At 34.3% G+C, this 22,552-nt stretch overlaps 1 protein-coding gene across 11 annotated transcripts in view; it reads left to right on the plus strand.

The window, feature by feature from the left end:
- Window positions 1–22,552, plus strand: part of ROBO1 (roundabout guidance receptor 1) — a 1,112,802-nt gene that overhangs the window by 983,949 nt on the left and 106,301 nt on the right. For all 11 annotated transcript variants that reach the window (XM_019750008.2, XM_074333367.1, XM_074333370.1 and 8 more), the window contains 3 exons: window positions 14,784–14,904; window positions 15,261–15,399; window positions 17,455–17,582. In XM_019750008.2, the coding sequence (XP_019605567.1) occupies window positions 14,784–14,904; window positions 15,261–15,399; window positions 17,455–17,582 (388 nt within the window). The remainder of the gene's footprint in view (window positions 1–14,783; window positions 14,905–15,260; window positions 15,400–17,454; window positions 17,583–22,552) is intronic.

Raw genomic sequence — 22,552 nt, forward strand, 5'->3', positions numbered from 1 at the left:
AGTCAATATATGTAACGAATCAGAATATCCTTGAACAGTTTTGGTATTGTACAATGTTGATGTTGTATCCTCTTTTGTGTTGCATGTTGATTGTCAGTATTCTTTTAAATCTGTTCAGATGATTCTGGCCTTCTAATTTTTTCCCCCCCAAATAGATTTTCTCAAAAACAGTTCTGAATATTTCCCCCCCAGATCCATCCCCACCCAAGTATTAGTTTCAGCCAAAGCAACATTAGATGCCATAGAGGAAAGCCTAGCAGATATGCCTACGTCACCTTGGAGGTGGATCCACCAATCCTGAAATTCACTGGTGTGGACGTTTGCTGCTTTTTAGCATCCATGGTCCTTCAGTCACAGTAAATCTTCCAGAAAGTTGAAAGGGTCTCAGAAATTTGAGTAATCAGCAACAAAAAAAGTAGTACCTCATGACTCAAAGTAATTAAATCAATGCAGTGTACTAAGCAAAAGTCTTAGAACTACAGGCTGAACACACGCGGTCAGAGGACCAAGCCAGTAGTAAGAATTTCAGATTAGTTCTATATCCTAACATAGAATGCCAACTTACAAATACTGTCTTCCCTTCTGTCCCCCCCCCCCTTATAATATATGCTCCTCAAGCAGCTGTGTTAATTCACTTTCTGAGCGATTTGATATATTTGATCAGGCCATTAAATTTCTCCAAATAGCCCAAAACTAGTGGAATTTCACTACTGTTGTGAACACTTTAATTCTTGGTTAAAGTTGTTTGCCAAATTAAAGGTGTAGTCTGTTGTGATTTCAACGATGGTATCATAACCAGTTTCTTTTCTTTTCAATGTCCTATTAATTAGAGAGGAAATGTTTCTCTAAAAATATAGTTTTAAATTTTTTCTCAAAACATTGCTGATGAAGCTTACCTGTAATTTAGAAAATATATGAGAAAAACATATTGGGATACTTTTTAGTAAATTCTCTGTTTTGAAAAAGTTTATTTTTCTAATTGCTTGTAATTTCTGTGCTTGCAATGGCCCAGATATTTTGTTTTTCCGTTTACCACAGCCAGAATAAATTGTAATCTTAAAAAAGTAGTTTCAAAATTGCTCTTGATTGTACAAGGCAGTCTTTTCTTAAAACATGACCAAAAATGGAGAAATCGAAGAAATTATTTTAAGCCTTTAAATTTTAAATTATTTTTAAACTGAACACTATAAAGGGGTTGGGATTTCCTTTTCATTATTTATAATTGGCTAAGATTGACTTTGTTTCTTCATCTTGTCCATATTATCATTTTATTTAGATGTTCTCTTAAGGATTACTCCCCGATCTTAGGCTGAGGGTAATATCTTCTCTGATCTAATGCAGGTACTGCCCTTCTTTTGTTTTAAAGGCTCGTAGCTTTAAAAGTACTAATTGGCACTGTTGGTAACATCTGACCACCCCAATTTTTATCTTTTTAAACCCAAAGAATTTGATAGTATGATAAATTGTACACTTGTAAAATAATCTGGTGTGCATTAAAAAATTACTAACAGATGGCACAGCTTTTTCTCAAATCTTACAAACCTAGGTGATCACAAGCTTTAAAGGCTGATCACACAAAAAACAGGCTCATGCTTAAGTCACATTTAACAGCATCGTCTTGTGTGGGAAAATTTCAAGAGCACTTGAACTTGATCTGTATAATACTGGTGGAAAATAATGGAAATTCGTCTCCTTGAGTGGACGAAATGTAATTAGCTAAGGAATCCATTGTGTCTTATTTATTTGCCTTTTCACATTCATGATGTCACTCTTTTACCTACATGGATCCCATCACCATACTGCCCCACACATCCTGCTCGTAAAGAATCATGTCATAGTTCCTCATCTTTATTAGGGAAGCTTAGAAATAAGCTGTTTACATTTTAAACATGCCACATGATAATGAATGCATGTTTATATGGGAAAAGAAGAGTCATGCCTCTGTTAGGAACTAGTGTAAGAATTGACCTAACTACATCTCTCCTAAAAAGAACACATGTGCATATGAAGTGTACACACGCATATTTTTTTCCACTGGCAGCTAGATGGACTAATGGCAATTAGGTGGGATATCCAGATAAGTCAGGCTTAAATATGGAGTGTGATGGAGCAGGGCCATCAGTCTAACTCAGGGAGGTCCACCAACAGCATCTATTTCTTCCCTAAGCCTGGGGATCTATACATTTACAAGATAGTGCTGATTTGTAGTTTGTGAAGTGGGAGGCAAATAGGAGCTCTTGTTTTCTATCCAAAAGAAAGTGCTTTCGATAAGCTTTACTTTGGGTCTATATAGAAGGAGCACCACCCACTTACTAAATGATCTGGAGCATGTTTGCTCCAAATGGTCTGATATTCTGGAGCCTTAGTTTTTTCATATCAAGAGAGGGAAATATACCTCCCCTGTGGGACTTGTAAAATTTAAAGATGACATGTGCATCAATGTCATGTATACAGCACATGTTGCTACGTCACACTTCTCATTAATTAAAACAATAATTCAGATAGTTGTTTAAATATGTTAGTACATTTATGAAATTTACTGCAGATTCACTGATGTATTTTTCATTTCTGGAGAAAACTGTCAAAGGCATTTTACACTTAGTGCATAATATTTTTTTAATGTGTTAGCGTCTTGCAATTGTTAAGTACTTTAAGACTTCTATTGAAACATCAGAGAATTTAAACTTATTTATTAAGTTGGTCTGAGACATCAGTATTTGAATTTGTCTCCCATAAGGCAATATAAAGTAGTATCTTTTAATGTAAATTTTACAATATGAAGCCTTTTTCTGAAGTGATCATGATTGAAATCAAAGAATTCCATGTATCCAATTTCTTAAATCATGAAAAATCTGATAGTGTGACTTCTAGTATGTAGGTGGTGTGCTAGATAGGAGATATGATAAGCTCCTTGCCATCGTAGCATTTACATTCTATACAGAAGAAAGGCAAGAGGCAGAAGGTCAAGTTTGTTTGTTGTTTTAATTAACTTTCTCTTGCTCCTTAATCTTGCCCCTGACTGACATCTCTCCCACCACTTCATGCTGGAACCTCCCAATTAGGTTTGTGTGGAAGCAACCTAGGATTCACGAAATTCTGAATTTCAACTCAAAGTTCAAACAACATATCTTAGAAGACTTCAAAACACTGTGATACTTTACACCATTAATAGTTTTTGCACTACATTTTCTATTCAGTAAGTTTTGTTATTGGCCCAGGAACTGAACCATTTGTGTCTGAGAAAGATTGTCCCGAACAAATACCAATTTAAACGATTTTTTCAAATACTCTTCAGATAGATAGGTCCTTGTTTTCTCTTTTGTTTTCACAGGTAACTATAGAATTACCTGGCTGCGGGATGCATTTATTTTTATTATTTGTCCATGAGTTAATCATGAGTTCTCAGGTAATGAGAACTGTGTGGATAATTCTGAAGCTTAATGTAACCCACCAAAAAGAGTTTGTTTAAACTGTAGCTCAGATTTTTATTCCCCAGATTGTATTCTCTTCCCGATGTGTGCCGATTACCTTACTTGCTTGCTCTTAGGAAGAATATAGAATGTTTACATTTGTTTTCACATGTGCAGTGCTGGGGCAAGGAGTGTCATTATCTGTATCTTAGCATGTGTCCCTTATGAAATGAAGCACACATTTACCAAAGAACTGAGCTGGGTTCTGGAATAGTCTTGTAATCAATAAAAGAGAGGGAAGCAACTAGCCATATGGATATTGAATCTCTGACCCTATTCTGAAGAGCCCTGACTCTGATTAATCAATTAAGCTTGTCACTTACAAGTATCTTCTTGGCCTCCTGCGACTCTTTAGGATTAAAATAACAAAGATTGGGAATGAATGTTTACTTCAATTTGTAGCTATTTTAGGGATTTTCTTACTTGTCTGGAAACATAATGAATAGTATTATATGCTTTTATTGATTTTTTTCTATTTTTGCAACTTATAAATATGTTTCCAGGAAGTAATTATCCTTCCTTGATTTCCTTATTTGATTTCCATAAATTCATTCTGAATTTCTGAATCCAAGACCCTTGCATACTCAGCCTTGATTTTACTTTGTTATATGTCTCCTTTAGAATACAAGTGAGTTTAAATTTCAAGAGTAACAAATTATACACAGTGTCTGGAAAAGGTATTATCTTAGTAAGGCATTTGGTGGTGAGAAAATTTCTCATGCTGGACCAAAACTACAGAGAAGAACCAAGCATAAGAATCCATGGAGAAAAAAAGGGATTTACTGTTTGAGAAGTATTTTCAGCTGGTGTACTTGTAACTTGAAGGAGCAAGTGTTTGAAAATGAGGCTTTCTCCCCTCAAATACTGTGAGCATTTATCATCTTTATTTCTCAGGTATAGTCATAATTCCTCCATAGATTTTTATTTCAGTCTGTCCTAACGCTGACTGTATGTAAATTCAGAATTATAGCCAGATGGTTGGACGAGGTGATAAAAAGCAAACCTGGTTCTGCAGGAAATGAAAATTGCCCATAAGGCTTTGTTTTTACCTTTAAAACAGCAGGACATTGTTTCATGAGACCTGTGAAGGAACTAATACATTAACTTTAATAGCTATGAACTAAATTAATTTTTCATATGCATGCAGAGTACTACCCTGTCATACCTAGAATTGTCATAGAGATTAAAAAATCAATCAACTTTCTTACTTTTAGGAGATAGATAGCAAAGGCTATTTTCTTCCCAAACTACTATTTGTATTGCTTCCTTTTTATAGGATTCACTTTTAGGTTCTGATCTTAATGACTTGGGAACCAGACACCTGGGGGAATCAGCAAAAAGTGTCCACTGTTTCATCTGCCCCCCATTTCCCCAGCACTCAGCAGCCTGCCCCTGCTTTGGAAAACATTAGAGAGGGTTTTCCTGGATGATTGCTTTAGGCTACATAACTGACTGGCTCTACAACACGGGTATCCAGGAGAACCAGCCAAAGCCAAGTCTTGATAGGGACCTTGAGTCACACATAAGCCAGCAAAATAGGTGTGTTTTCAGGAGACTGTTCTTTCTATTGTTCCGTGTTAAAATTGGGATTCATGAAAAGGTCCTCTGGTGATATGAACTAGATAGACAGAAAGGTAATAATTTATACCTTCACAAAGAAAATCATCCTCTTTCTTTAACTATGTCTCTGCAGGGTGGCTCCCACTTACCTGCAATTAGCAATACCACTCGTCTCAATGTAGTCTATAATCAAATTATCATAGGTATGCTTCTGCCGCAGCAGCAAACAGCCAACTACCAATTTATAAATGGCTATGAGGTAAAAATGAGAAGTTTCGTAGGAGAAATGGAAAGAACAGAAATGCAGCTGCCATGGACCTGAGCAGCAGTTCTCCCAGACCTGTGTTCTCAGCTGGCAGCTCACCAAGCTGTGGAGAGGGCCACGTGTTCCACTGGGATAATTGCTGTTTCTGCATGAGTCTCTTGTTGCTTCTCTCTGATGATCAAGTGTGTTTAAACTCCTGGATGAAATCATGTTGGTTTTTAACTGGTATTGTAAAGTGTACCAGCAAACAAATGAAATTGGATCACGTTCTTTGTATGCATGTAACCCAAAGCAACATGGAACACCAGTGGAGAGACCCTGATTGCCAATTGTGCCTCTCAGTTCCACTCCTAAGAGAACCTTTGAAAGACCTGTAACAAGTTATGATTTTCTTGTAATGCTGTCCCTTTTAATGTCACCAAGTAAAATGGAGAATGGTCATTTTATTGCTTTCAAATTGACATTTTCGTTCTTTCTTTACGAGGAATATGTACTTACCTGGGCATCCTTTTGTTTCAGATTTTTTTCTTTCTTTTTCCTTTCTTTCTCTCCTTTTCTTCCTTCCTCCTGTCCTTCTTCCTTTCCTTCTTTTGCAAATCTGAAGAAATTATTTACACTTGAAGTATGTTCTAAGAATATAAATGAACTTTGCATACGAATGGACAAATAAATGAATTAGTAACATGCTGGTGAAAACTCTTTACAATGTGATTGAAGTTTAACTAAATTCATTTTTTTTTTTTTTTTTTTTGTAATCTATAGGAAAAAAGAAAAAGGAAATATTAGCGTATAATCTGTTTTTCTTAGTTTAACCCTTCTTTGGGGTACAGCCACTCTCATTTTGTTTCACAAGTCCATATTGAACTGGTGATGAGTACATGGCCGCTTTAAGCAACAGCCTTTGGATGAGCAATCCCAAAGCAGGTCATGTATAATCAAAAGACTTGAGGCGATAATAGTTAAAACAATTCATTTCTTCTTTTTCCTCCTCCTCCTTCTCTCTTCTCTTTTCTCTTTTCTCTCTTTCGTCCTCTCTCCTCTTCTTCCTCCCTTTTCCTTCCTCTTTCCTCCTCCTCCTATTTTCCTTTCTCAATTTAAGATCTCTGTGAAGCAGGATGAAATAGGACTAGGCAGAGGTAAAATTTTTTCAAAGACTTAATTGAGTGAGAGTAGCCTTTAAGAAAAGTAGAACTACTAATAAACATCGTTAGTCAGGAGGAAGAACTGTGATTTTGCTGACCCCGGTTTATTGTTTACATCTTTATCTAAAATAAAACTTAAGTTTGAGGCTTACAAAATATGAAATCCTATGGTCATGGATATGTGATATTAAAAACATTACTTTTATTTCACAAGATTAATACAAATAAAGAATTAAAAATCAATTTCTTGAAATCTATTCTTAAAGTATTGATGGTGACTAGAGTAGTAGATATAAATTTTTTACATCAATGATTTTCGATACCAAAAATTTATCAAAAATTTAAATTTTTATCTGATTACCAAGTACATTAAAATTTAGATTCCAAAGAATGAAAGAACAACAAAATTATTAATGTATATTCAGAAATATGAAGTACTTGTGATATTAAACCATAATTAGTAAAAAACAGAAATTATTTAATTCTATACATGGCTACTCTGTTAACAATTCTTACTGAACTACTTACCTGGGGGTGTGAGCAAAAAATATTGCTAAATAAAAAAATGCTGTAATTTCTTTGATATGGCGTAAGATTTGAACTATAAGAATTGTCTTTTACTTGGTTATAATTTTTTTTAGATTTCTATGAGGCGTGTATTTAATCCTTTGTCTATCATTTGTACCAAATAATTATATTACTACCAGTGGTTTTGTTTAATCTAGAATGCAAAAAAATGATTTGTTTTTTACTAGAGTATATGTTAGAAGGCATGCGTTAATCTGAATTGTTTACATTAAAAATTGATAACACTCTTGTAGCCAGATTGTAAAGTAATGGGTATTATTTCACTTTCTCCCTCTCAAACAAGATATTTGTTTTGGTTTATTTTTGTTGTTGTTGAATTAATGATAAACTTTAAAGAAATAAAAGCTGTTATTGTGACTCTTTCTTACATGTCTCTGTTGAAAGGAGTCCTTAGGGACCATCCCAAACTGCACTGCAGTTTATTTCACCAAGGAGAATGTCTGGGATCTATGACTGGCCATCTGGGGTACCTGCATCTCATTGTCATTAAGAACTCTTAAACCCATGCAAAATACTTCTCCTCTAGTTCACAACAGCTTGATATCTGTTCTGTAGGTCAAAGATCCAGGCAGAATTGACAGCACTGCTATGAAGAGGTATTCTGGCCAAAGAGAGTTAGTACTGAATTGTTTAAGGATGGTACTCTAGGCAATAAATCAAAACCTCTCATCTCATTTAGTTTGCAAAATAGTATGACACAGTGGTAAAGAATCAAGTTTTTCAGAAAAACATAATTTCAGAATTCTCCTGCTCTAAAAATTATACTCATCATGTTAACCCTGCTTATCAAACAGGGTTACCATAAATAAATATTTCTGAACCTTTAATCTTTTAGAAAATTGTAAAAATTAAGTATTGCAGTTTCTCATTGGTATGATGACACCTATGTATGCACTATATAACATTTCTCTTTTAGCACTTTAAATCAGTATTCTTTTAATTCTTTGTTATGATGTATTTTTAAAATAGTATTTCTAGTCAGGAACACAGGTTTTGATTGCAAAATCTGTTCAAGGAAATGAGATAAATTATGTGACAGTTTGGTGGTTAGCAATCTGAAATCATCTTTGAAGCCCTTAATATAATTAGTGGTTTCGTTTTTGGTCTGCTGCATTCAAGTCACATTAGGTTAATGTAATTAAAAGCAGAAAAGATTTTGTGTAGCCAAACTAGTTAATTAGCCCCAGTTGGTTTAGTATGTTAACCTAGAGGTGTATGGATAACATTGTGGGGTGATGCCTGAAAAAAATTCCTGTATAACAGATACTGCAAATCATCTGACTTGCTTTAGGGTAGAACATGAAGACATACCAAGGAGTTCATTTTAAGTTCATCTTTATTTCTGATTTTAAGAACTGATTGCATGGTAAGCTGTATACTCCATAGAATAACCAGACAAAAAGTTTACTTCATTTACTGTTTGGAAAGAAAGCATGCTTGTTAGTGTGCAAAGGAAAAAAGAAAACGTTTTTCTTCTTGTATTTTGGAAATAGGAATTCTGATTGTAATTTTTTCATGCTTACCAGGAATATAAAATGAATCTCTTCACTTTTGACTGAAAAGATACATCTTATATCTGATTGTTCTTTATTATCTTGTTACTCAGTAAACAATTCAAATAAAGGAGATGAAAGCATCTAGAAAGGGATTTTTAACTGCTGCAGAAAAATTCTTTTTAAGTATTAGGAGAGAAGACTTTTTACGCCTAAGGAAAATAATCATTTACAGGTCCTTAAAGGGAAAATGCTAATATATAAGAAGCCTATATATCAAATACATTGGGGTGTCCCATATCTTTATGTCTCTGAAACATTTTTTTGAAATCAGAGTCTGTTGCCAAGAAAAATATGAAGTGTAAAATATTTGAAAGTTTAAAATTCTTTACCACCTTCTTCTCTTTTCTCCTCCTCTGTCTCCTTCCCAAAAAGGAGCAAGACCACTGGGATCTTTGTTTTGTTTTGTTTTCATCAAGTATGTAGATAGTCCAGACCCCCCTTTAAGCACTGTCTAGAGCTTATGGAAATGCGGCTTCTAATGTGGTTTACCACTGTGGGCTGTTAAGGTATATGGTAATGAGGAAGTAGGGACCTCTGCTGTGGATTTTTGACACAGGCTAGATGCCAGCATATTGTCTGAAAGTTTAACACATTCTGCTTCTCCACTACCGGGATTATGTTAATTGAAATAGTGCTGCTGCAGTGCAGTGTTTAACGTTGTGTCTATTCATTATACAAACTCGTTTTTGATAGGTTTACAATTTGGCTGTCGGATCCAGCTGCAGGAAGAGACCTGCCAAGAATATTTCTTAGCTTGTTTTAAATAATGATGTTTTCACATTTACAGTATTTTGTGTATGTTAGACATATTTTTTCTTTCTATGTAGAGAGAGGAAACGTCCATTTTTGGTTTCCAAAGGGGCAGTAAGATTTAAAATTTATAAAGTTACCCTTTACAATCAATATTTTTATCTGACTCAACAAAATATATGATTGTCAATAGTATGTACTGCTTGAAAGTAGGGTCATATTCCTTTTTTTCTTTTGTTTATTGAAAAGAACAAGCCACCATGCAGTACACATTTGTGACCATAGAGAATATAATTATGGCTTTTGATTAGCTTTGTTTCAATTCAGTCATTGGAATAATGCCAAAATCAATTTGAATTTGTAGAAATTGAAAACTATCATTTTTATCTACTTTTTTTATTTCTTCATTTGTCCTATTTATTTTTATTTTACTATTATTATTATTTTTTTTTGTCAATTTCTGCCTCTGTAATCTCTGAGGAAATGTTTTCCCAGGTATAGTGAGGCTTGTTTCCAGTCTTCCATTTAAGTTGTAACATATACTTTGGGATCCTTAATCATTATTGCCAGTAAGTAGAGAATGGAATGTAGTATTTTATAATGAAATTGTCTTATTGATAGGGTGGAAGGTGTGTGCTGATAGTGATACCAATCTGGGAAGAAGATGAGGCAACGGTTTCCCAAATAAAATAGACATTTATTGTTTTGCATAATTTTAACCCCTCCTGCCTTTTGTCATTTTAATCAAGCACTTATCCTTAGGTCAGGGCCAGGTCTTTAGAACAAACTTTCTCAACCTCAGCTCTGCTATTGACACTTGGGTGTGATAATTCTTTATTGTGGAGGACTCCTGTGCATTGCAGGCTATTTAGCACCCTCCCGCCTCCCTGGCCTGAACCCACTAGGTGTCAGTAGCACACTCTCCCCTTCTCCCACTAGTGTCAACCACAAATATCATTGCAAAATATCTCCTGGGAGAGGGAGAGTGATTGCCCCCTTAGAGAATCACTGTTTTGGAGGAAGTGAAAAAAACATATTCAGCCTAAGAATTACATGCTTCTAAGCCTTTGCTGTATTGGTGAAAATGCACTTTTTTTTTTTTTCTGACAAAAATCAGTGGAACATGTGTTAGTAATACTTTAAACGAAAAGCTTCTGGATGTAGCCTAACAAAGAAATATTGCTTTTGATTAGCCAAATACCTATTATATCATTAAATTCATGTGTCATATATAATTATAATGTGTAGGCATTTTTCTAAGTGCTTTATATGATTTATCTCATGTAATCCTCATAACATCCTTGAGATGTGTTTTAGTGGTATTCCCATTTTAGAGATGAAAAACAGAGGTACAGAGAAGTTAATACCTTGCCTAAAGCCACACATGTATACTGACAGGCGGTCTGACTCCAGGGCCCATGATTTCCAGTGTAGAATATCTACTTTTGATCACTTAAAAGATTATCTGGGATTTAGAAATATATATTTTTTTAATGTTTGTATATATTTTGATTTTGAGTTTGGTTCCAACCTAGATAATGTTGGTAGAGAATACTTTGACAGGAAAACAAAGGTACAATTTAGCTGATTTTAGTTAACCATGGATGATTTATATCTATGCTGTTGTCACACAAAAAAAATGCATTTTCTCATTAAAATGTTTCCTAAGTTTGATTTTTATTTTCAGGCCTAATATATTAATTGTTTTTCACTGATTCAGAAATTATATATGAGCAAACAGCACCGAGAAACATATGCTTTTAGTCATATTATGATACTAATGAAAAAAGCTTCTCGAGATGCCTGATTCATTAAAAATGTTTTCTTGTAGAAAAAAAATTGCCATAGTGGTCCATGCGGTTATAGTTTGTTTACTTACAAAGGGCAGATAAAATATTTTGTAAAATGCCTGGTGAGTTACTTTTAATTTGAACATTAGATGTGATTTAGCGAAGAAGTATGTAAAATAAATTTGTATGAAACAATCATAATTTTTCTATTTATATTTAAAGCCAAAACATAACTATGCATTCACATAGCATAAGTCTCCTGGTAGATTGAGTTAGAAACTGCTTCCAAGATAAGCCAAGTATAATACATACTTGAGGCTATAATAACAGGGTGTGTACAACCTACTCTTTAGGACTTTATAGCTTTCTTTGAATTTTTAGTTCACCTCAGTTATTGTTTCCTCCCATTCATCTCAACATTGGAATTTTTCCATGTCTGAGAATCTCCTGGCAGTCTCCTCATAACTCTTGTTAACTAAATTCCCCTCCTTCTCCATTATACAGATTCTTTTAAAATATAATAGCATTGGACTGTAATATATAATGTTAATTGATGTCCCACGTGTGCATAAGCAAGTTGATTTAAAACTCTACATTCCCAAGTACTTAAGATTTGTAAAAGTAAATCAGTACTATGTTATACTGAAACTGTAAACAGAAAACTGTACTGTTGAAAATTATTTCTGTTTTATCATGGTTCAACTCTTATTTTTCTACATATTTGAGTATCTTTTAAAATTATTCTTAAAGCCTTATATTTTATTGTAGATATAAATCACTGACAGGTTTTAGAACAAAAAAGAATATTAAAGCATGTATTTATTTTCTCTTATTTTGCCATAACTGTTATTTATTAGTGTGCAATCCATTCAGAAATTAACTGACCATCTAAATATACAAGAACATTTAAGGTTAGCTTCTGAGGCATAGGAAGAGACAGTATCTTGTCCTAAGTTAGAGAACCAATAAAGGGACATATAGAACCACATCTGACATCACTTAACTTCCATATCAGGAATAGAATATATCACCTTCTTTTCTGCTGGAATTATTTTGTTTCCATAAGATTTTGGAAATGTTTACGTGTTTCAAAATAAATACATGGTGAAAGGTTACAACGAATCTTCTTAGAAGTATCTTGATTATTATTGATACTCAAATTTTCTGAACCTCAAGAACTCAAGTTTATTAAACAGCAACTATGATAACAGAGCTCTGGGCTATGGTTTTTTTGGTTTTTTTTTGTTTTTTGTTTTTTTTTTGTCATTTATGCATCTCAAGTAGCCAAAAACACTTACCTTGCTTAAAATCTTATCTCTGTTCCAAATTGCTGTATGACATTGGGCAAGTCACTTTCCTTCCACAAAAGTATTTACTATTTACTGGGCATTGTGACAGGTCCCGGAAATATAAAGAGGTGTGAGATATACTTCTCTGCCTCTGAGTTCACAGTCAGGGAGGAATTCTGGTATTAAAAGCATAATTAAAACATATTGTGATGATGAGTGTAGCAGAGGTATGTGGGAAGCAAGATTATACTTTTCTGAGCTGCTGTGTGAAAAATGAAGTTATAACACTTTCCCCTTACACTCTTACAGTAGGGTTATGCTAAAGACCAAAATTTAAATGATATATTCACACAAAAGCAACTTTATAAAACATAAAATAGTTAGCACTGTGAACCAATAGCCTTAAGGTGGGGTATACATTGATTTAAGAAACCCACCTTGAGACCTTATAAGATCATTGCACACGTGAGAAGAGATATATGCAAAAGGATGCAGATTTTAGTGCTGTTTATAAGAGGGGAAAATGAAATACTTTAAACATCTATCAATAAGGAAATAGTTTGGTTAAAATATAGTAAATTCATATTTTATGGTGGAATACTCTGTAGTCATTGAAATTGATGCTGAGGCTCTGCATACAGTGTCTTCGACATGTAAGATGTAAAAATAGCCTCAATATATTGCTGAATTGAAAATTCAACTTCCAGAGGAGCATATATCACATGATTCTACTTTATCTATATCCATATATTGGGGGGAGGGGGGAGGAGAGAGGAAAGAAGAATGATCACAAAGTATTGACGATAGTTAACTTTTGGAAGTTAACAGGTGACATTTGTTTTGCAGGTGACATTCTTTTCTTTGTAGTATTCTGTTTGAAAATTTAGGTTAGTATGTATGAAACCAATAAAACTATTATTAGTATATCTTGTAACTGCTATAAACCTTTATAGAAATGCTCCATTGGATAACAGACTAGATTTTGTCTATAAAAGCAGTTAACATTCAACAAAAATTTTTTGTGTGACTACCATGTGCAGTCATAACTCTCGGTATGAGGGATAGAGTCATGAACGATACAAATAAAAGTCTCTGGATGGTTTTTATAATAGTACCTAGAGAATCATGATCATTTTCTAAGTCAAACAATATCAAGTTCTAAAGCCACAGAAATTAAAACTACTCTGTTAATATTTATTTTGCTCAAATACATAAAGACTTTATCATAATAACTAGTTTGGATGTCTGGATTGAAATAAGGCCAGTTAAGCCTTCTGAAAGAGTATGGCCTCACCTTTATAAAGTAGTAGTTTCAATAAACTCCTAGTGTATGAAAAATAATTCTGTTTGGATGGTTCCCTCCCACCCCCCTTATTTCCTTCCTGTTTTCTTTCTGTCTTTCTTTCTTTCCTCCTTTGTTTAGTTGATGCACGTACAGAATTACTGTGAGGTCAAAACCCCCATGAAGAAACATTCTGGAACTTATTCTTGACAAAACGTTTTAAGGTTAAGAGCATTATAGCAATTCATGGGCAGTTGGACTCAATTCCCACCAAAAGCATATTAACTTAAGTAAAGATAGTTAACGTTTCCACTTCCCAATCTTAATCCATGGTCAGCTTCAGCCTACATATTGTGCTGGGAATCTGCTTACGTTTATAAAATTAATTCTTCAAAGAATGATATGTTCAAGAATGTACCAGAATGAATTTCCAGATGATTTGTTGGGGTCTTTCAGACTCGGCCTCCTAAGCCCCAAGAAACTTACTGGGTGGCAGCAACACCTATATTTCTTAGGACATGTCAGGTTCTCCAGTGTTTTGGCAATTAAGATACATTCCCTTAAAGCAATTCTGGCTAATTAAGTAATTAGAGACATTTTGATTTCCACATCTTATAATACTAGCTAATATGTATTGTATTACATATTACATAGCTACTTGTAGCTAATATCTATTTACATATTAATTATAATCATGTGGTATTAAGAGTTCCCTTTTTCTTTTTTCCACTCGCTAACTAAATGATTCATGTTTTTGGGGGGCGTTCTTATTGAACTAAATAATATGAAAGAACTTGGCCAGTTTGGAAACAAATTTCTAGTTATATAGAATATAATAACTCTATGTGAAATGTAGGTGAGTAGAAATATTCGCCTCTTCTGTACTGGAATACATTATGTTTAAAGTCACTACCTATAAATATAACAAATACTACACATCAACTTTGTGATATAATTATTCTTTGTTTGTATACTTAGAAAGTAGACTTCACTTAGGAAGACCTGTCACGTAAACATAGCTTAAGCAGTTTTACTAGTATGCGTGTGAATTATTTATTTATTTATTTATTTATTTATTTATTTATTTTAAGATACGAGGAGGAAAGCTCATGATTACTTACACTCGCAAAAGTGATGCTGGAAAATATGTTTGTGTTGGTACCAACATGGTTGGGGAACGTGAGAGTGAAGTAGCAGAGCTAACTGTCTTAGGTAAGTGCCATTTTTCTCATCTGCTCGCTGTAAAGCTTGTTTCCTATTATTATTTAGTATCTTTATACAAGGGAGGAAGAAATGACCTTTCTAGAAGGCTAACCAACATATGAGGGGTGAGGAGGTGGGAAGAGCAGAGAAGCAGTCAGTAAAGCAGCCTGACACAAGCAGCCAAGACGTGGGAGGAAAACTGGGAGGAAACACTAAACCTAGGGAAGAGCTTTCAGAAGTCAGGAACTATGGTATAATTTTCTAAGCAGTATTTTAAATTATAAATCTGTTGTGACTGAACATGGAAAATCGTTTTTAGTTGGTTCATCTTTATTTTTTCTTGAGATGGCTTTTTCTACTTGTAGAGAGACCATCATTTGTGAAGAGACCCAGTAACTTAGCAGTAACGGTGGATGACAGTGCGGAATTTAAATGCGAGGCCCGAGGCGACCCTGTGCCTACGGTACGATGGAGGAAAGATGATGGAGAACTGCCCAAATCCAGGTATAGATCAGAATTTGGTGATGTGATGAATCCCCTCAGAATTGTCTGCAGTTCTCTTCAGACCACTGTTCACATATGTGTCATTAAAATAGTCTATTCCAGACTTCTGATCAGGGGCCAGACATAGTACTAAAGGTAATTAGAATCAGGAGGTGGTTATGCTTTCTCTGAGGGTTTCAGATAACAATTATACACTCATGACTCTGGCCGGCCCGTGGAACCCTTATAAAATGTGATATTCCCTAAAAAAGGATTTTCTTTTGTTCAACCAGACCACAGTTAATACCATATTTTTTATACGGGGGTTGGTAGAGAAAGGAAGAGAGGTACCACATTAAAATTATGACTATGAACCAATTAAAAAGTGGGCTTCCTTTCCTTAGCTACAGCATCCCCAGGGACTAGTAGAAGAGGTCAGAGTTTGTTGATATCTGTCAAGTCCTTAAATTGGCTAGGAGCAGAGATACACTTCCAGCCTTAGGGAATGAGCAATGAAATGAAGCTTTCAGACACTGTCTTTAGGCTGTCTTTGCCAGTGTGTCTATTCCTTCAGCATGCATGGGTTGACCCTGCTCGGTGTTGGGATTAGAGCAGTGGCTTAGACACACTTTAGACATACTTTCCGCTCTCAAGGAGCTCACAGAAGGAGGCATGTGTGGATAAATACAGAATAAAGCAGCACAACCTTTGGTCACATAAAGGTAGACCTGTGGGAGCAGGGAATCAAGAGGGACTTCTCACAGGGAAGTGACATGTGAGCAATGTCTTGAAAAAATATGTATTGATTCGATACGCAAGGAGAGAAGAGTATTCTAAGGAAAGAGACATCACAACATGCAATTCTGAGAAAGAACATGTTTTGAATGGTGGAAAATTTTGCATGGCTAGCTCATAGGGCATGTGGCAAGAAGTTAAGGGACATCACGTTAGAAATACTGAAGTCAAATGATCAAGGGCTTGTGTTAATAGACTGAAGAATTTTGAATTATGTTGTGTGCACACTAATGAGATGAGAGAATATTATGAATGGGATTTATTAGTTTTTAGAGAATCATTTTTTTTTAAGCACTGTGAATATTAACATTAATGTGGGGAGAGACCAGTGTCAGGATCCATTGTTCTTGTACATATAAGTGATGTGAATAGCCTGAACTGAGAGATGAAATGGAGAAAGGGGTCCGTAGTGGCAAGAAGTTTCTGAAACTGAATCAATGAATTGGATGATTTGTTAAATATGGGGAGCTGATGAAGGAAGACCGGTAGATTGTGTTAGAAGAAGGAGTTTGTTTATTTGATAGGGTAAGAAAAGAGAGTTTTATTTCACATATTAAATACTAGATGCCTGTGCAATATGACACCTAATTATTAATTGGTTGGCATTATGAATTTAGAGCTTAGATGAAATAGGGGTTGGAAATATTTGGGTTGATCAATATATAAACTATAATAGATAGTATAACTCAGGGATATTATATGGAGTAAAAGAGGGTTAAAGTGCAACCTTAAAGTGCAACTAATAATTAAGGGGAACCCAGCATTGAAGGGGAGGGAAGATAAGGCAAGGCGACTGAACTTTCGAAGGAGACTGCATTCAAATATCAGTTCTGCTGCTAAACTAGCTGAGGACCAACACTAGGTTACTTTAGCTTCCTGTGCCTCAGTTTTCTCATGTGCAAAATGGGAATGAGCATAATAACTTCATATAATGGTTATACCAATTTTAAAAGATAAAATCGGTAAAACACTTAATGTTTGGCATATAATAAGAATTGTCGGTCACTATCTTTTCATGTTAGTGTGAGTATAGTAGCTTGAAGAAAAAAGTAAGTGCCAAGTTTCCCCCAAAATATTTTTTAAACATTAGTTTAATATTTTATCCCACATAAATGTAAAAACAAGATCTTTTCTATCTGCATGCTAACTTTTATTTGTTGTTTTAAATTTTCTGAAGAGAATGTTGCATGTGATTTGAGGCCTTGATGTGTCTTATTTGCAATGATGAGATCTTTCAAATAGAAAGTCACTTAATTGTGCTTTCTTTTGTTATGTCACTAGATATGAAATTAGAGATGATCATACCTTGAAAATTCGGAAGGTGATGGCTGGTGACATGGGATCATATACTTGTGTTGCAGAAAACATGGTTGGAAAAGCTGAAGCATCGGCTACTTTGACTGTCCAAGGTAAGGTTTGGGGAGCACTTTCTCGTGGTTATTTTATTATAATGTTGATATTTGAAAAAAAAAAATTCTTTTTTAGAGTAGTCTATATTAACTATAGGCTTTAAATAGTGCTAGACATTTTATTTCAAACATATTTGAAGGAAATTGTTGTTTTGCCTGTGGGAGCTCTATAAGTGTTTGTGACAGAAGTCAAATTACATTTTCAGAATTATGCAAAGTTCTGTCTTGGTCAAGTAGAGGAGGAGAATGTGCTGTAATCTCTGGATCTTCCAACATAGATCCCTTTTAATCTCTTAATTAAATAACAGCAATTGCCAAAAAACTCCGTCTTTGAATGCAAACACATCTACCATTTTTTTAGATCCTGCGCTTTTGAGAATCTACAATTTGGGACACAAAAATGAGAAGATTGTATTCTCCTCTAGAATGTAAGATCCATCCATAGAGCAGGGACTTTTGCAGTATTTTTCTGTGGACACAGTACCTGTGACATAACAGACACTCAATAAAGTGAATGAATTGCATTGGCACTCTGCTAATTTTGATAAAGATTAATTATTTGGTGTTATATGAGCCAAAATGTATGTCATCATCTATGGCTACAGTTTTTGAATGTCAGCGTCATGTCTTTTTATTTTTTTATTTTTTTTTATTTTTTAGCGTCATGTCTTAAACTAATATGTAGAAATGGTTCAGTCACCTCCTTTGTATCCATGATCCAGATGTTTTTCATTCTCGTAATCCCTTTTCTCCTTTCTCCATGATGTCATACTGATTATTTCTCACTATATCTCATCTGAGAATTGTCTCTCATTTTTTTTTTTTTCCTTTTTAGGGACAAATTGTTTATTGTGGAATTTGAGAGACATTGACCTTTAAAAAACATTATGTTGGTGAAAAAAATTTCCTATTTTGACAAGTATATAGAGTAAACAGGGATCTTGGCCATAAACCACTTAGCTTGTCTCTTGGTCTGACATTCGCAGCACTTGGTGCCGTCATCTTTTCTGAACACTGTCTGTCCTCTAACGCTATTATAAAGAAAAAGGTGCTTTTGAGGGAGTGCTTCTACCGTGGGCTTTCTACAAAGGAGCCTTGTGGGCTTTTTACAGTAGAAAAAAGAAATAAAGAATAAAGAATATTTCCTTCCTGTCTCTAAAGCCATTATGTCCCACTTTGGGGTTTTTAGCTGAACCTCATAAAAACAAAAGAAAAAAGAAAAGAAACGATCAAGAACAAACATTGAATTTCTAAGACCTGGACTGCTTCTCTTTAATCTAAGTTAGACTTGAACTCCACGTGAGGCTAAAACTGTAAGAAAAGAAAACCCTTTCACATTAGAGAAAGCATAAATTTACGAGATGTCAAACCCAAGTTCAAAAGCCCTCCAGAGGGAGTGAAAGGAGCCTAGGATGAATACAAGACATGAAAAGGTGTGTCTATCTCCAGGCAATTGTGACAGGGAGGTTGATTGTCTATCACATTAGTCAGAGAGACGTAGTGTTGCACTTTATGTTTTCAAGTTCTTTACCTTGGGAGTCTGATGCTTTTTATAAGTAATAGCCATTCTGCTGTGTCTACACTAAACATTGAAATCAAACTAGAGTTTCTTCGTGCAATTTTAAACTCAATTCCAAAGCTAATTCAGCCTTAAGTTGTCCATATGGAATTCCTGCTCCCTAAACTTGCATTTCAATGGAAATTGGGTCCAAATGATCAAATCCAGCAAATACTTGAGGAATTGAGTTATTTCAACTGCATTGGGTTTTCTGTAAACTTATGAGAGATCTGTATATAGTTGTGACGGTATTTTAATCAAATATTAATATATGCCTACTAACATCACTGTTAAAATACCTTTAACATGCTATAATAATATACACAATATGTCAAAGAAAGCAATATGATTCCCAACTGTAAAAGATAACAACAACGAAAAAAACAGGGAACTTTTCAAAGGAAACTTGAGAAGGTATATATTTTTTTCTTCATTTGAGATTAAATGTAGAAAAAAAATGCTAGTTACTACAAAGGAAACTCATTAGAAATGAATCCATTTGATAGCAGGAAACGATTATAACAAGAAATTCAGTAGTGTAGTTGTTTTTGATTTCTGCATTTTACGTGTGGTTCATTTTTAGAAGGCACTATTTGAGTCAGTATGGGATTAGAGATAATCTTCCTTTCCCTCACTCCTCATACAATGAATATTTAGTTTGGAGAATTGATGTTGGGCAACAAAATGCTGTGCTCCAGGTAGGAGTTATGAGATACTTGTAAAACTCTCTTAAATAAAGGGGACTGATTTTTCACCCTCAGTACAGACATGATTAGTTCCAACATTAAAAAAAAATAAAATTCAGAATTATTCTTTTTTCTTTCCTTTTTTTTTCAAATCCCAATTCTACTTGTTTTCAAGACTATCTATGTATTTCCTTAAATATTCCTTCCTTTACTCTAAGGATTTATTTGTTGTTTTACTTGCATAGTGTTTACAGTGCTTAGCTTGGTACTGGGCATCTAGTAGGCACTTTATCTAATTAATACTGGTTACAATTTGAAATATGAATATGGACTCCAACCTTCTGCTTGAGGGGTAGAAATATCACATGTATGTCCGAGGGGAAATTCAAGCCCTTTCTGGTGGCTTTGATCCTGCCAGCCAACAGTAGTTTCAGTTGGATCGAATTTGAATAGATTGCCATCAATGAGCGCTGCCTGGTGGTCTGTGTTTGAAAGGGAGCAATGTAAAACCTAGGATCAGGCAGAGTGTGCCAAACTTATATGAAGTTTGTTATCTGAACTTGAATACCTAAACTTATCTGAAGCTTGGTAAATACCATGTTTCCCCGAAAATAAGACCTAGCCAGTCAGCTCTAATGCGTCTTTTGGAGCAAAAATTAATACAAGACCTGGTATTATATTTATTATATTATAATTATATTATATTATATTGTATTATATTATATTTATTATAAAGACCTGGTCTTATATTATAGTAAAATAAGACTGGGTCTTATATTAATGTTTGCTCCAAAAGACGCATTAAAGCTGATTGTCCGGCTAGGTCTTATTTTTGGGGAAACACGGTATACAGATTCTCAGTCATGTGCCTGGAGCAGCTGATTTAGGGTATCTGAATTGGGGCACAGTTATTTGTTTTTATTATTATGTTTTTAAACATGTAAGTTCCTGAATTCCTGGATTGGGGAGCTACCTTATGAGCTGATAGAAAGAATAAAGGGCTTTAAAACATTTCTTTAGAGTTTGGGAATTACCAGAGCTGGGAAAAGTGTGTTACAAAGAATTATGTAGCTAAGATCATAGACACTGGAATCACACAGAATTTAGCTGAATTCTGTCTATGTCGTTTACCAACTGTGTGACCCGGAATAGGATATTTAAACTTATTGAGCCTCAGTTGTGCTGTGCATAAAATAGGTATAGAAATACAAACCTCACAGCATTTTTATAAGGTCTCAATTATATATACATAAAAGTTGAACATACTATCTTTTGCAGAATAAACGTTTCATAAATAAGGAGCATTACATTCATATTAGTGTTATTACTATTGATAGCTTTATTGCTTAATTTGAATAATTATTGGTTATTTAGTAAAAAAATAATATTCAGATATATTCTAGACAGAGAATTCTTCCTCTACTATTGTAAATGAAAAATCCTAAATACTAATATAGTCATGGTGATTTATTATGTAACATTACTTAAAACTCTTCTTAAATATAAAATATTACATTTTTATTTAAAAAATTCCTTATTGGCTTTTATAGTAAATGTGTTGGATCTTTTTAATGCTGTCCAAGTTAGACTTAGGTTGAAGTTTTATAAAACAACTGGATAAATTAATGAAAATTATGACCATTCGGGAACAGAAATGATGACATTTTATGTGCAATGGAGTGTTATTATTATGGAAAATTTTTCAGCAGAAGATATTTAACCTCAATTCTGATTCTCTTGCCTCTTAAGAGTGACTGTTCTCCAATTATTGGACTCTCAACATCTCAGGTTATCTTTCTATAAATCAGGGATGTTTCCTGGTAATTCATTCTAAGACTAGTAAGATTATCCATGAGCAAATATCCTCAAAAACTGCTTCTTCTTCATGGCCACTTGAAAGCTTCAATTAAGCACTCCAAACCAGGAGTAAAATATGAGGTCACACCCTGTTAATAGCGAGTCACTGTACCCCTAAAACCGGTACCACATACGTATCTCACGTAGCATTGGTTAGATTACTTCTTCTCGGGCAGCAGAATGTGAAAGCCACTGAACCAAACCTAAATATTGGTTATTATTTATAAAATGAAACACTTTATTTTACTTGTAAGAAAGGTAAATTGTAGTAAATCTAGGTGTTACTAGGAAGTTTCTGATTAAAAATATGTGCATCCGTGCCTCTGCAAAAATTTTAGTCAATAAAAAGAACATCCAGATTCCTTTCACTTGCGTGTGTATCAGGAAAATGAATTGTCAGAATGAGACTCAAGTACTCGGCAGTAATTTGGCCTATTGAAAAATAATTAATGTTTTACATGACCAATAAAAAATGGTGAGGGAATGCTGTTTGGAATGACTACAACAGAAAAAAAGTGTTTCTGCTTAACTCTCAGTTAACCTGAACTTGATATTCTGTCATTTTCTGGAATAATCAAGGTTTATTACCTTTAAATTTAAACTACCATGATGTATTTACATTTCATGTTGGTCTGCTGCTATTTTTCCTCCACATGTATAACATCTATACACCTCCTCAAAAATTCTCTTTGTGAACGTCAATTACACAAACAAAATCAGGCATCTTTTTAAAGACATGTCGCCTCAAGCTTGATTTATTCCATTGTTATATTTGCCCTTTAATGTCTCATCTTGACAAGTGTTAGGATTGCCAATTCTGTCTTGGAAAGAAAGAATTATCTTCTGAACTAGCGTTTCATATTGCATAG

Source organism: Rhinolophus sinicus, linkage group LG01, assembly GCF_036562045.2.
Source record: "Rhinolophus sinicus isolate RSC01 linkage group LG01, ASM3656204v1, whole genome shotgun sequence".
Lineage (NCBI taxonomy): Eukaryota > Metazoa > Chordata > Mammalia > Chiroptera > Rhinolophidae > Rhinolophus > Rhinolophus sinicus.